The 15639-nt window shown below is 43.8% G+C and overlaps 1 protein-coding gene across 3 annotated transcripts in view; it reads left to right on the top strand.

The window, feature by feature from the left end:
- LOC116940824 (receptor tyrosine-protein kinase erbB-4-like) overlaps window positions 1-15639 on the top strand; it is a 285921-nt gene that overhangs the window by 208133 nt on the left and 62149 nt on the right. For all 3 annotated transcript variants that reach the window (XM_032951051.2, XM_032951049.2, XM_032951050.2), the window contains 3 exons: window positions 4316-4454; window positions 5758-5880; window positions 8860-8958. In XM_032951051.2, coding sequence (XP_032806942.1) covers window positions 4316-4454; window positions 5758-5880; window positions 8860-8958 — 361 coding nt within the window. The remainder of the gene's footprint in view (window positions 1-4315; window positions 4455-5757; window positions 5881-8859; window positions 8959-15639) is intronic.

The following is a 15639-nucleotide window of genomic DNA, read 5'->3' as shown; positions in this document are numbered from 1 at the left end:
GATACATGAGCATATGTATAAAATAATGGTGTTTAAATGAACAGTAGGAGCGTTTTTTTGACGCCGAGTTGGGCCCACTGTGATGTTTGGCCAAAGATGAAACGGTACTTCAGTGTATTCCTAGCTCTTTCGGTAAAGTCACGTTGAAGGGAAACAATAAAATAAAAAAATATATAAACCAATAAAAATTCTCACGACGTTTCGACCATAACACAAACGGTCATCATCAGGTGTGAAAACCAACGGCAAGAAACATTTGAAAGAAGTGGCGGTCAGCATTTACTTATTTATTTTAAAGCGGGGTTTGTGTTTGTTTATAAAAAAAAAACGTTAGCACCACGGGCAGCGATTTGGCAGTTTATTTAGAAGGACGAGTCCATCTATGTTCTGAAAAGAGGAGGGGGAGACGAAAAATGAATGTATGCTGTCTGAAAGCCACCGTAAGCGTGAACAATCAATTAAGACCTGAAATGGTTTATCAAATCCTTCCAATGATTGCTAAGCCAGAATCCATCTTCTTGGTTGAAATTGTCTCTGTGCTAAGAATATGAATTACTGCAGTCACGAAAGCTTTAAATCAAAAAAAGTACTTCAGTGTGTTATTGGTTAATAGTGTAAGGCTATTTTTTGCAAATATCCAACACTTTTAACTGAACATTAATAGAATTGCACTTGTAAAAAAACAATAAATAGGTTTTCTAAAATTGCGATTATAATTATTAATTATTGGCAATGATCAATCCAGTGCTGAATGGCGATCACCGTCGTTCACAACGCTTCAGTGCGGTAATGCAGCTCGAACCATCGCACAAACCGACTCCATCACACGGTCTCCATGGTGGACGTACTCTCGGATTCTCTGGCTGCCATTCCATTGTTATTATAGGCCATTGTTATTATAGGCCATTGTTATTATAGGCCATTGTTATTATAGGCCATTGTTATTATAGGCCATTGTTATTATAGGCCATTGTTATTATAGGCCATTGTTATTATAGGCCATTGTTATTATAGGCCATCGGCCATCATCCCTTGCAGCTATTTATCCATCGGATTGGTCGTCAGGGAAAACTAAAAGGAAATGGAGATCGGTAGGATACATGCACGGGAACTGATGGAGATTCATGGAGAGTTCCAGAAAGGATGGGGAATGAGAATAAAGGGAGGGATAGAAGGGTGTCCGTGGCGCCTGAATGGAGCAACCCCCTGGTGTATGATGCACTGTGGGTAGATGACATGAAGACGAAGTTCAAGACTCGTCCGGCGGGAACTCCTTGACACGTGTGTCAGCCCTTTGCAGTTGTATCTAAGGATGTTATAATTCAATGTGGAGATTCCATCAATCGCTCAGGACAGCCTTCCGAGATAAGTACCACTCAATGTCCATTGGAACATCGATGCACTATATATGTATATATATAAGCCTGAGGTAAAATTGTATGAACAAGCAAACAGTAAATGTGATTTTTTTTTAAACCTCAATGTTGTAGTAACTCCGACATGGACATTACATGAAAGGCCCTGTTCTCATTGCTCTCTAGGTATGGCGGTGGTGTGGTGTTTTAATTGCTGCTCTGGCATCACTGTTCTGAATTACCTCTGTAGCAGTGTTGTAACAGAGCCTTACATGGGCGACTGGGCTGCAGCTTCTGTGCCGTGCTTGTCAAATGTTCCGTCTGCTAATTCGTCTGGTAGCAATTCGTGAAGTAGATCTCTTGGTTTTGACATTTGTGCTTGGAGGAAGATAATTCTACGCAGCACAGATCTCAGTTCTTGCCTCGGTGCATCGGCAGCACGTTTAGCTTTCTTATTTGTCAAACCACGAATGCATCGGAGGGTCTCAATACTCTTTTCGAGGATGGTCTGGTGGCACTGTGACAAGGCACCTGACCTTGCTAGGTTGTTGTCCGTTCAAATTCTCCTCAAGCGATTAACTCAATCTGTCATCTGTCCTGGGCACAATAATATATTTGTAGTATTTTTGTCGCAAGTCAACAATGGTCATTCAATTGAGAGACTGGACCCCGACACATGAATGTAGCATTCCCATCACAATGGCCACTGACTTTGTTTCTATATATGTGGAGGACAGACAAAACATGTTGAACTAACGTATACACTATTCATTGCATCCTCATTATTTTTTTTAAACAATCCCTGGACAGGACATCAATGCATTTCATTTGTTGTAGTCGCATCGTTGCATAATCACAGGGCTTTGGAATGAGCCTACCATTGGGTAGGTCGTTGATGTGACAATTGTAGTGTCCCATTCTCAATGTTATTATCACAGGGCTTTGAAATGAGCCTACCATTGGGTAGGTCGTTGATGTGACAATTGTAGTGTCCCATTCTCAATGTTATTATCACACTATTCTAAATGTCTACATCATTGGACCTCCTTTGCCAGTACCAAAATATAATAATAGGGTTTTTCCCCTCTTTTTTCTGGCAACAAAACTGAAGCCTTTTTTTAACTAGGATTCATGTCTGCATTAACCACAATACTTGCAGTCAAAATGCAAACAAAAAAACACACTCTGATAATACATGCATTGTCCTTGAAACTGATTGGTCCACACCAGAGGCAGCTTTCTTTAGAGCCTAGTCTCAATTATTCTAAATGTGTTTTATTATGACCAGGCATAATTGAAAATACGGTGATATCAAACTTTTAATAGAATTTCCATTGATAAACGGGCCGGGTCTGTGGTATATTGATGTCATTCAAATGAGAATCTTTAAGTGGGAAGCTTTTTTATGGATGAACCGCCAACCAGTTTAAATATCCACTCTCGTTCCACTCGTGGAGTAATACTTTTGAAAGACTTACTCTCAGCGCAGACATGTATTTACTGCCGTTATGTCATCCTTATCACAGCGATAATGGTACCGTGCATTCGTGACAATGTACACTGTGGTCTTAATTCTCACAACAATTTTGCACTCACAACATCTGAAACGACAGCAAAGGATTTCTCAAATGAGACAAATTCCCCGCACCCCAATAGTTGCTAGAGTTAATATGCCATTCTTTACGTTTAGGTCAGGCACGGGAATAATACAGCATGTGTATATATAGCTGGTCCGCTGAACCTTTGCTCCTCAACATATCCGTAAAACAAAACAAACAAAAAAACACCCCAGTACAGTTCAATATGTACAATGTGTGGGTGTCAATACATTGTGTGCTTGTAAATGCCACCAGTTTTGACGAATGCTGGTGACAAGTGTGTGGATGCGCTGCTTATTTATCTTCCTTATGAAAGAGTAAGGCACTGCCTGCTATCTCACGGACACTAAAGAGCCCCACGATGTGCGCTGAGAATTATAACTGTACACTTTTCAAGTATTTCACCAATAACTTAAACAAATACGGGGCCCGGTCCTTCTCTGTTGGTCGCCTTAAGACGGCGGTGGGAGTGAAATGCCATTCGCATTGCCCGGCCAGTCTCTACACTCGGCTAGAATACGTTCATTTCTCACAAAGCGCCACTTATTTGATCACCTCCACAGTCACATAATCACTTTAAGATGTTTTCTTGTTCATGTTTTTGTTTGTTGCAGTTGCACCCAGGGCTATACCAAATAAATGAACTATGAACTTTGAACAAAAACTATAAGGCTGAAGAGCCGAGACAACCCTAGGCTGGTAATGGAGCTCCACAAACTTTTTATGGAGCCGGATGCTGGGTCCAGCTGGATTCGATGTTTGATTTAAATGCAAGCTATGCATGTAGGGGGGAGCTGGCACCGCTGAGAGAAAGCTTGTGTTTGATTCCAGGTAAGCCACCTGTCATTTAAACTGGGTTCTCAAATGTAGTGAGTTGATCCTCTCAGCCTTGTCATCAATGAATGCACAAACCCCCCCCCCCCCCCCCCCCACCATATTCAAAGATTGCTTCGGTACTTAAACAGTCTAATTCCAGCTGTGAGAATTAGATATCACTCTGACTGTCATTTGACCAAAACATTACTCTCGTATGCAGAGTGGGTGGCCAAGTGCTGACATTTGCTGCCAGAGGTGACTCTCGGAAGCAGCTCTGTGATATCCGCTTCCACGGGCCGTTCTTGAACACAAAGGGTTGTGCTACATTGCGAGATCCAGTCGGGCACTTCGTCTCATGACATGATGCAACTCGCTAAATCGGGATAAAACCTGGAGAAAAAAAAACGGGAAAAATGTACAAAATGATGCCGTGGGAGAGCGAATGCAAGCAATGTCTCGAGTCAAAGCAAGAGCCCTGTGCAAGGAACCACACGGACACTCTTCCCCCCACCACCCCCGCCCCGTCGCCTCCATCCACTTCCCTAGGGGAGGCACACCGGTGCTGGCTGTGATGGTGGTGGGGGGCCTGTTCTCCTGCGTCGTGTTCGTGCTGCTGGTGGTGGTGTGCGTGCGTCGGCGGAACATTGCGCGCAAGCGGGCCATGCGGCGCTACATCGAGAAGGAGGTATGGGGCGACATTGACGGGCGACCGCGCTGATGTGAGTGACGGAGAGCCAGGGAGAGAGAGAGAGAGAAAGATAGAAGCGTAGCCGTGTGCATGTACGCGAAGGGAAGCTGTCAAGGCTGTCGGGAGGGAAAATTACAATTGCGTGAAATCAAAGTTATTTTTTTGTTGGCTCAAACGCACGGGCGGCGCAGTGTTCATGTCTGTTGGTGGCCCTCGGGGATTGTCCAAAATGCTGCGCATTCGCTCTCGAGCTGACGTTGGGGAAAATGAAAACAAGGTGTGGGACCATTCTCGTCAGAGAACAACCGCTGTTGATTTCCCACGCAGTGGTTCTGACGCTGTTGAACCCAAAGGGATGCTCGGCTGAGACGACTCGCAATAGGATTGTCACTCGCGTGGCCGAGTGCTTTTGCCACAGTGGCATGCAGCTGTATTCTGTTAACTGGAATAAAGAAAATAGCGTGTCACTGAAATTACACTCAAAAACGCAATGCTGAGTTGAAATTTTGAAGGAAATTATTTCGAAACATGATCTCTTGGGGTGTATGTTACTGTCAGAATCTGAAAGTATAATTGCACTTTATAATGAGTTCAGGAAAGCTGCTATTGAAAAAGTGAAATATAATACACTGAATTAAATTAAAATACGTGTAAAAATTCGCATACGTACGAGGGTCATGCCTCCATTTGCTTTGCGATATTTACTGAAATTGCACTGACAAAGGTTACAGAGTTATACAAAAACAACAACGCCACAGTTCTGAGAATCAGTGACGCTCTAATGGATAATAAAAGGAAGACGTGATTTAAATGTGAAGTCGCCTTGGTGTGAAGGACAATGCTACAGAAGCACAATCTAGACCTGTTGAGTTCAATGTCCAATCAAGGCAATTGGAAGTTGTCCTAAGTTAGGTTTCCTCGAGTCTAAATAAATATTCTAATTCTGAGTTTTGTTCATCCAGACCATCTAATTTTCCAGATATCCAATGGTAGAGATTATGTTCTGTAAACCCTTGTTTCGACTTCCAAATAAGCAGCATTCTCTATAAAGAACACAACGATAATTAGTGATTTATTGGACAATGTCCCTTCTTCATAACTGAATGTTTTAAGGCAAAAGTTATTCTCCAAAACAATGCCCCTTATTCAGAGCTGATAGAAGGCGCCATCGCCTGAGACCTTCTCCCACGTTGATATATTGCTTTGATGAGGCACTGATGATGAATGTTGTAGGCCATTTTAATCACGCTTGTGCAGGACCTTCGGACATTGCAGAGACCCGCGTTGTTTGTGCTGGCAGCTGGTGGAGCCCCTGACTCCGAGTGGAGCCGCCCCGAACCAGGCCCAGCTACGGATCCTCAAGGAGACGGAGCTCAGGCGTGGCAAGATTCTCGGTTCGGGGGCCTTTGGAACTGTGCACAAGGTAGGAGCTTCACTATAATCTGAGAACACTGATGGTTAAAGTTAAACTCATGAGATATTATTTAGCGAATGCACCCACATACACAAGCAAAATAAATTGTAAAATGAATACATATGTAGCCACAGAGCCACGTGACAGCCTCCTCCTCCAGCACGTGCTGGGGAAGCAGTCCGCCGGGCACGCTGTGATGGACTTCACAGCCGGAGACGATGCGCAACCACGAGACAGTGGGCTGCCACGTAGTCGTACGATGCCCCATCGATGTTCGAAAGTGGTGCACACCCCCTGGTCACACCGGAAGCGGTTGAACCGAACCACTTATGAGATTAATATTATTAAATCCCTCGTCTAATTTTGTCTAAACTTTTTCTGGGTGTGCTGTTTATGTTCATGTGTGTTCAGTGAAAAGCAGTGTGTGCTATCCCATAATACACCCTTAATACGACTGACAATCATCACTGGGTTAGCCTGATTATCATTTTAAAGCCAGCCAGAGACTCACATGGGGCTGATGAAGCCAGGTGGGACTGTGGCACAAAGCCTCCCAATTGAAAGGCGGTGAGTTCAAATCTTGACCAGAGGTCCACTGAATCCAGCAATTATACAGCATCCATATAATCCTAGAATATGAGTATAATGACCAGTTATTACAGTAGGATATGTTATTTTAATGCATTTTTATAAGTATAAAAAAATGCATAAGTTAATATTCAATGGACTGCATCAGCAATCATCCAGGACTATAATACAGTTATATGTATGTATGTATGTTGAACTTCTTTCTCGCCGTATAAAGCCAACCATTCTAATCGGAGGTGCAGATGATCAAAGTAATTATGGTTTTGTGCAATCAATGGTGGCTATTCCGAGGTCATGAAAAAACAACAGTGGTTGTGGGACTTTGAAATCGCACGTTGCTGAAAGCAAGATAGAGCTATGGGGTCTCAGCATTGTTGACTACTGAGAGACGTCACCTAAAAATTATCTCCCCCCGAGGCAGCAAGGATCCTTGTTACATGTTCATTTTTTTTTATTACCTCAAACACGTGTTACAAAGTTGTCCATAATTAATTATGGTATATCAACGGGCTCTCACATTGGTAAATGTACGGTTTATCATTGATCCGAACTGCTAATGTGAAGATGAATTGTGTTGAGACTTACCACCGTCTTCAGTGAACCTGCCGTGCTCATTCATTCCTGTCATGGATTTTACTTAGACGGATGCCTTACGTCGGTAATGGAATCGGTAATGTTGAGGTGAATTTCCAGAAAAGGGTTTATTGTTAATTCATCGTTTCAAATGTTGGGGTACAGCATTGAGAACTTTAAAAACCGAAATGTTAAATTCGTCTGAAATTGTTCATTGATCCCCGTGAATATATAACGTTCTGGTTGATAATCAGAGATATATCGATTTTTAATTCACCCTCTGCCAACTCGAAGTGGTAAATGTCCACTGACGCTGCTCTGCGTCAAGACAATATTGCCAAACGTACGTCATATGACAAGGTATTGGATACATCTTGAAGTAATTTAACTTTTGGCCATTTCATTTGCAATAAATATTTCGGTTTTCACTGGTAAGTGAACATGGAAGACAACTTTTATACTCTTTTTTTTAACAGCATCTGTACACGTCTAACATTCTCCACCCCAGCCACTAAATCCTTGCATGGATGCTCGGCAGTTAAAACTTTTATTACAGTTTGAGGCATGATCCATTTAAATATTTTATAGCCCGGAGGGCTGGACCTGGGCGAAGCTAACTAACCATGAATGAAGGTCAGGGCAGCAGCGGAGGGCGCGGGAGTTTTAAAGAGTTTCACAATTTTCCGCTCCCCTCCGTATTGTGTGCAATAATGCATTTTTAATGTGGACAATGTATATATTTAAAAAAAAACTTCATACCTCGCTGCAACAATGTTTGGGCCCATTTCGATGTCAGCTTTTTTGTTGTTGTCCATTTTACTGGTCACAACAGAGAATGCATTGAGTAAATTAATAATGCCGTATGTACTCCATTTGGAGAACAAAGAGCGGAACACGTGGGCTGATGACTCGTTGTGTGCGAGTGGAGAGATGTGGCTAAGTGGCTCCTCTTTGTTGCGATCCCAGCGACGGGGGGGGGGGGGGTGATTCTCGGCCACACGCTCGTGGTCATCTAAAACCTGCACGGTTCTCCACTAGGTTCGCTCAACCGTAGAGTGATGCCTGGTACGGTGTGAATGTGCCTTTTTATTTTGAAGTATATGTGGATGTTACCAATATGCTCCCATTAAAGTTACCGGACGGAGTTCAATGCCTTTTAAATGCACACAGCGTGACATTCACATGAAGCAGACAAATGATGCTTTATTTATAACAACACCTCTAGTATATCGATTTAAAGCTGTCGTGACTGCAGGGATTCATATAATTGGTTCTTTCGGTAAAGTCACGTAGAAGGGAAATGATAAAATAATAAAAATAAAACATTATTATTTCCTTTCTACGTGACTTTACCGAAATAACCAAGAATGTGAACCTGTAGAATATTCACGTTTATTATGTTTAACCAGGTGAGAACTCTGTAAACGACGAGTCACGTTTGGGAGCGTTGACCTGAACACATGTGGATGCAGCCGCGGTGGAATGGATAACACACTGGACCTGCAAACCAGAGGTCCCTGCTTCGATCTGCCATTGTGCCGCAGTTGAAATCACAATGCAAGCAGATCACTATACATGGGTAGAGCATAGTTCGTCGCTCAGAACGTCGCTTGCGGTGGGGTAAAGTGTGAGTACTCTCACTCCTTCCAAGGTGTCTGTCTAGTAAGGAAGAGTAGGCCAAATACCCCATAGAGCTGCCACTTCTGCCGGCAGTGGTGTGAGCGAGTAATTTCCGGGTTGCATCTTTCCCTTTTTAACCTCTCCCTACGTTGTGTATAGCTGTGTTGAGATGACTTGGTGATTGAAGCAGATGTTCCTCCTCTGCAGGGAATCTGGACCCCGGAGGGAGAAGATGTGAAAATCCCTGTGGCTATCAAGGTGCTGAGAGAAGGAACGTCTTCGAAAGCCAACAAAGAGATCTTGGACGTACGTAGTATTGCTTGCGAAACAAAGATTTTTTTTTTTTTTTTACACATCGAAGTCATCATCATCAAACATACTATTGTCATCTCATCTGACTCTTCAGTTTACTCCCAAAAAAACCGACTTTCATTGCTCAATATAATTTATAATCGATGTACAATGCACTGAATTTGTATTTAATACACGATCGGTATGGATTACAGCATTAGAGAATACTCTTTGGTTCTATTCGGTAAAGTCACGTAGGTAAAAAATAAAACAACAAAAATCACGACGTTTCGGCCACAACACAAGCGGCCTTCATCAGGTGAAGGGATCAGGCTGTCTCGAGGACAGCGCTGGAGTGAAACGCAGCCACGCTTAGACTGCGACCTTTAAGCTGTGTGCGAGGAAACAAGGTGCCTTGACAAAGGAATTAGCATAAAAAATAGCATTTGATTGGCCGACTTAGCATGATGAACGGTGTAGAGGTGGTGTACATGCGGGTGAACATGCCGGTTGGCGAGGGGGGGGAGGGGGAGTTTACCTATTGAAGGTGTGAAAAGGGAATTTTTAAGAGCTGCGAAAGTTTGGGGTACCACTACTTGAAAAATATATTGTACCATTGAAATTAGTTTAATGTTTGGTTAGATTTAGAACATCTTTCCAATGGTTGCTTAATTTGAAACCATCTTCTCGGTTGAAATTGTGTCTGTGTTTGTAGATCTGAATTGCCCCGTGAACAAATCTCTGATAAAAACCCGTGGGTTTGCAAAGAACCTTGGTATCGGAGAAAATTATATCGTGATCACCCACAGCGTTGTAACAGTGATCAGCTACGGAAGAAGAATTCGTTCTGCCGTGTTTCAAATCTGATTTGTGCTCGCGAATTCGGTCAGAGACATGTCGCTTTGTTTCAAATCAGATTTGAAACACGGCAGAACGAATTCTTCTGCCGTAGCTGATCACTGTTACAACACTGTGGGTGATCACGATATAATTTTCTCTGATACCAAGGTTCTTTGCAAACCCACGGGTTTTTATCAGAGATTTGTTCACGAGGCAATTCAGATCTACAAACACAGACACAATTTCAACCGAGAAGATGGTTTCAAATTAAGCAACCATTGGAAAGATGTTCTAAATCTAACCAAACATTAAACTAATTTCAATGGTACAGTATATTTTTCAAGTAGTGGTACCCCAAACTTTCGCAGCTCTTAAAAATTCCCTTTTCACACCATCAATAGGTAAACTCCCCCTCCCCCCCTCACCAACCGGCATGTTCACCCGCATGTACACCACCTCTACACCGTTCATCACGCTAAGGCGGCCAATCAAATGCTAATTTTTATGCTAATTCCTTTGTCAAGGCACCTTGTTTCCTCGCACACAGCTTAAAGGTCGCGGTCTAAGCGTGGCTGTGTTTCACTTCAACGCTGTCCTCGAGACAGCCTGGTCCCTTCACCTGATGAAGGCCGCTTGTGTTGTGGCCGAAACGTCGTGATTTTTGTTGTTTTATTTTTTACCTACGTGACTTTACCGAATAGAACCAAAGAGTATGGATCCTTGCAGTCACGAAAGCTTTACATCTAGAATTGAAGCATTAGAGAACTTTAAATGTTTTACCTTTTAAAAAGAAAAACAATTCTTACTGACGCAACAATAAAGCATTGTAATATTTAAATAATGTAATGTCTTGATTTGAAGCTTTCGTGACTGCAGGAATCCATACCCTCTGGTTCTTTCGGTAAAGTCACGTAGATTAAAATAAAATAAAACACGACGTTTCGGTCGCAACACCAGCGTCCGTATTCAGGGGTGAAAAAAATTAGCTGCTGTTGTGGCTTCATATAGGCACGGGAGGGGAGAGGGAAGGGGGTGGGGGAAGGAGTTTGGCTGTGGGCGTTCACACGGCCAGAACCAACTCCTCGGCGGTGGAGGATCATTGTTTCAACGCTGTGGGCACACGTGACATTGTCTTCTCCGAGACCAAGGTGCTCTGCAAACCCTCGGGCCACCTTCAGAGATTTGTTCATGAAGCCATCCAGATATACAAACACACACAACTTTAATCGAGAAGATGTATTCAGATTGAGCAATCATTGGCAGGATGTGATAAGCCACGTCAAGTTTTATCTGCTGTGATTTTCACTCACCCACCCGGGTGTCGTCATCCTCTCTCACCCACCCGGCTGTCGTCATCCTCTCTCACCCACCCGGGTGTCGTCATCCTCTCTCACCCACCCGGGTGTCATCATCCTCTCTCACCCACCCGGGTGTCGTCATCCTCTCTCACCCACCCGGGTGTCGTCATCCTCTCTCACCCACCCGGCTGTCGTCATCCTCTCTCACCCACCCGGGTGTCATCATCCTCTCTCACCCACCCGGGTGTCGTCATCCTCTCTCACCCACCCGGGTGTCGTCATCCTCTCTCACCCATCCGGGTGTCGTCATCCTCTCTCACCCACCCGGGTGTCGTCATCCTCTCTCACCCACCCGGGTGTCGTCATCCTCTCTCACCCACCCGGGTGTCGTCATCCTCTCTCACCCACCCGGGTGTCGTCATCCTCTCTCACCCACCCGGGTGTCGTCATCCTCTCTCACCCACCCGGGTGTCGTCATCCTCTCTCACCCACCCGGGTGTCGTCATCCTCTCTCACCCACCCGGGTGTCGTCATCCTCTCTCACCCACCCGGGTGTCGTCATCCTCTCTCACCCACCCGGGTGTCGTCATCCTCTCTCACCCACCCGGGTGTCGTCATCCTCTCTCACGCACCCGGGTGTCATCGTCTGATTACGACTTGTACAACAAGTCCATTTACTTGCTGATTTCTCTCGCCCCACCCGTCCCTGCACGCCACAAACCCTCCTCTCTCCCCTGTGAACTCCCACGGCCAAACTCCTTCCCCCCCCCCCTACCATCTCCCCTCCCGTGCCTATATAAAGCCACAACAGCAGATAATTTTTTCACACCTGGAGACGGACGCTTGTGTTGCGCCCGAAACGTCGTGATTTATTTTATTTTAAACCTACGTGACTTTACCGAAAGAACCAAAGAGTATTCAAATATGGATCTTCACAAAAAAAAACATAAATCACAGTTTCTTCGAGTGCATCGTCCTACAAATATCTGAATAAAAGCTGATGCTTGTTACCTGCAAATTCTGGGATGCAGTTACTTGGATTTTAAGAGGCTAATTTGTATGCCTTATAATTGAATTGCCTATCGTTTGTGGAGCATTGTTTGAAAACTGTCCTATTAGAAAAATAAAAGCAAATTAAATGAGACAAATGATCTGTGAAAAGAGCTGTATTCATTTTAATGATATTTCACAAAAAAATATACACATCCAAGACCATACAATTGTTTCCCATGCAAAAGTTTGGTGTGAAACGTGATTGTATATATTTACAGTATCATGTGTGTCGCTATCGTTTGAATAGTTATGGAATAATAAACATATCTTCATTTTCTTAGTTTTTTCGGTAAAGTCACGTTGAAGAGAAACAACAAAATAACAAAATATATATAAAACAATAAAAAATTCTCACGACGTTTCGACCATAACTGATGATGACCGTTTGAGTTATGGTCGAAACGTCGTGAGAATTTTTTATTGTTTTATATATATTTTGTTATTTTGTTGTTTCTCTTCAACGTGACTTTACCGAAAAAACTAAGAATATGAATTACTGCAGTCACGAAAGCTTTAAATCAAAATTTTATATCTTCATTTGTAAGGGCGCAGTGTTTGATTTGGGTATACGCATTCGATTTCAATGAAACAGATATGGACAGAACTCCTCTCGTCCCATTTAGCGGGCAGTGGAATTCACTTCCACCGGACGCTCGCTCTTGTGACTTCCCCCCTCCTCGCTTCACTACAATCCACGCTTTCTATTCATTGCATCCTTTGTCTTTGGGGTTTGATTTGATTGGTGTCAGCCAGCGCGTGTGTTTGTGTGGGAACGGTAGTGTCGCGGTTAGCTCGGTGTGCTATGAACCCGGCGACCCGAGTTCGATTCCTGCTCACGGACAACACCAGTGACGATTATCCGAACCGGTCCTGGGCCTCCCTTAGGTCGACTCAGCCTCAAAGTGAGCAGCTGGTGCGGTGTGTAAACATCGTCACTGGGGAGACAAAGGCGGTCGGGTGTGGTGCTGGCCACCTACCCCTTCGTGTACCATGCCGGCCTTCGTAGGTGCTAGCTAACAGCACTTGCCCCAACAGTCTGTTCAGGCTATACGGGGGATCTTTGTTCTTCTTTGTTTTGTACGGAGCCTTGTGACCTCCAGGTGAAAGGCGCTCTAGAAGTGTAAATTATTCTTATTCATGCAGAATTTCAGATAGAACCGTCACTCTTCACTTTGTTCTCACGTTATCTCCACTGGGAGTGTGATGTGGCTGAGTTGGCACTTGAACAGGGATTTGAACTCATACATTTTTCATTTGTAAGTCGGGCGCTGTATAGCCTGCCACTGGAAAAGTATTTGCTTGTATATTTGTGTTACTCTGTAATACAGTGGGGAGCGATAGTGTAGCGGTTAGCACGCTGCGCTATGAATCCGGCGATAGCGGTTCGATTCCCGCTCACGGCCAACGGCAGTGACGATTATTTGAACCGGTCCCGGGCCTCCCCTAGGTCGACTCAGCCTCAAATTAGTACCTGGTGTGGTGTGTAAACATTGCCACTAGGGAGACAAAGGCGCTCGCTAACAGCACTTGCCCCTACAGTCTGTTAAGGCTATGCGGGGGATCTTTGTCTTTGTGATGAAAAATACATCATAAATTGGGGAATCGAGATGAAACTAGCACATCTGCTTTAGTGAAAATCTGATAAAACCTCCTGATGCAGAGAATTTCCCTAATCCTCTTTTCTGTCGGGTTTTATTTGGCAGTAATTATAGCCTCCCTGAGGAGCGTAAAGCAAACGGTTTGTTGCTGTCTCGTTGGAGATGAAGTTGTGACAGGTGGACACTGAGCGTGCTCAGTGGGCTGCATTAAGATTTCAAGTCGGATTATGAAGTGCGCAAATCCAGAATGACGAAGGAAATTGCCCCCTGCCATTGTTGGTTTAAATCTTTAAAAAAAAACATGCATATTGTAATTGGAGTCACGCGTGATTTTTCATGCCTGATAATAATATTATGAATGACTACGGCACACGCCGCTTTTGACGAGAGCGTAACCGTGTGATGTGCACAGTGAGCATTGCTCCTGCACAGCGCGGACGCTCTCTGCCTGTGGCTGCCCCTCTGAAGCCAAAGACAAAATTGCATTCTATACAATGCTACACACTGCTTGACCGTACAGCCTTAGAAGATAGGAGAGTTATCTGAATGAACGTGAAATTGTGTGGGTTGCCAGCAGCCAGAGATGGTCATTTCAGCAAAAGCCATTTCTTATCAAAACAAAACACCAGTACAGTGCCACTTGTTCCTTAAGATCCTCAAAGCCTTGTCGCACAAGGCTGGCACAGTGATTGTGGTGCAGCTTGAAATAGCTCGCTAGCTGAAATAGCTCGCTGTCAGTTGTGAAACACTGAACAGTTTTAGATAGTGTATATGCAGTGAACGCTACAAAGGTAAACTCCATGTTCTCCTGAGTATGCTAGTTTGCAGTTGTAGACTGGCCATGAATTAATGTAGACTATAATTCCCCAGGTGGCTATTAATGTTAGTGTATAGTTGGCAATGAACAATGCATCCTCAATCAAAATCAACCCTTACAATCACAATACATGATTTGAATAATGTATTGTTTCTGGTTTATAAAAAAAATTACAGCAAATATTACATTGGCTGGAGAGTTCACACACCACACTGTTAACCCAGAAACCTAAGTTGGATTCCTGGCCATGGTTTATATCAGTGGCAAGGAATGATGAAGTATGGTCAAACAAACACACCTCATGACTGACACATTCAACTATTTAAAACGAAACTATTTTTGTTTTACCAGGTAAGCCGCACCGAGCTCTAATGCTCTTTTACTGAAGCGACCTGGCCATAAATGATAGCTCAACAAAGTGGCTTATTATGTGATATGTATAGCAGCTAAGTACTCTGAACGCGTGTTACTAAATGTGAAGGGGAAAACCCGAGGACTCGAAGAAAGATCCATGCGACCACGGGGATAGAGACGTGCAAACTCCAAATATAGAACAAGCATCAGGGTCGTGATCGAACCCACGACCTCCTGCATACCAAGCGAGGTAGTTAACATCTCCTAGCCACCGTGGTGCCCACATGGGGAGACCTGCATCCAACAGCGGATTGGCAATGGGCTCTCAAAATGACATGTAGGCTGATGCGCACAAATAAGATGGTACAAATGAGACCTAAAAAAACGAGATGAGAAGTATGATCAAAAGAGACAGAACAAATAAGACATGGAGCATGCCAAGCAAGTAGCATGCACAAACAAATGATATTGACACTGGAGTTCAGTGTTTGCTACCCTTATGAGCTTTCTGACTGAAGATTGCTGGGTGGCTCAGGAGGCTGTCAGTTCGACCACTGCCAGGTCCCAATGTCTTACCAGTATAGTTACAGCGTTTACATCTTATATTGAGAACACCTTTATGATATCAGCACAGAGAAAGGTGGCTACACCTTGGCTTAATACCCTTTGCCCTAAGGTCTGCATGGTTGAATGGGTTTAAAACATTAATAGATCACGTGAAATTCATTTCTGATAA

This window comes from Petromyzon marinus, chromosome 10 (assembly GCF_048934315.1).
Source record: "Petromyzon marinus isolate PM22_M1 ecotype Great Lakes invasive population chromosome 10, UKy_Petmar_22M1.pri1.0, whole genome shotgun sequence".
In the NCBI taxonomy this organism is placed as follows: domain Eukaryota; kingdom Metazoa; phylum Chordata; class Hyperoartia; order Petromyzontiformes; family Petromyzontidae; genus Petromyzon; species Petromyzon marinus.
Note: the sequence above shows the minus strand (reverse complement) of the source record. Positions and strands in the feature narration are given on the sequence as shown.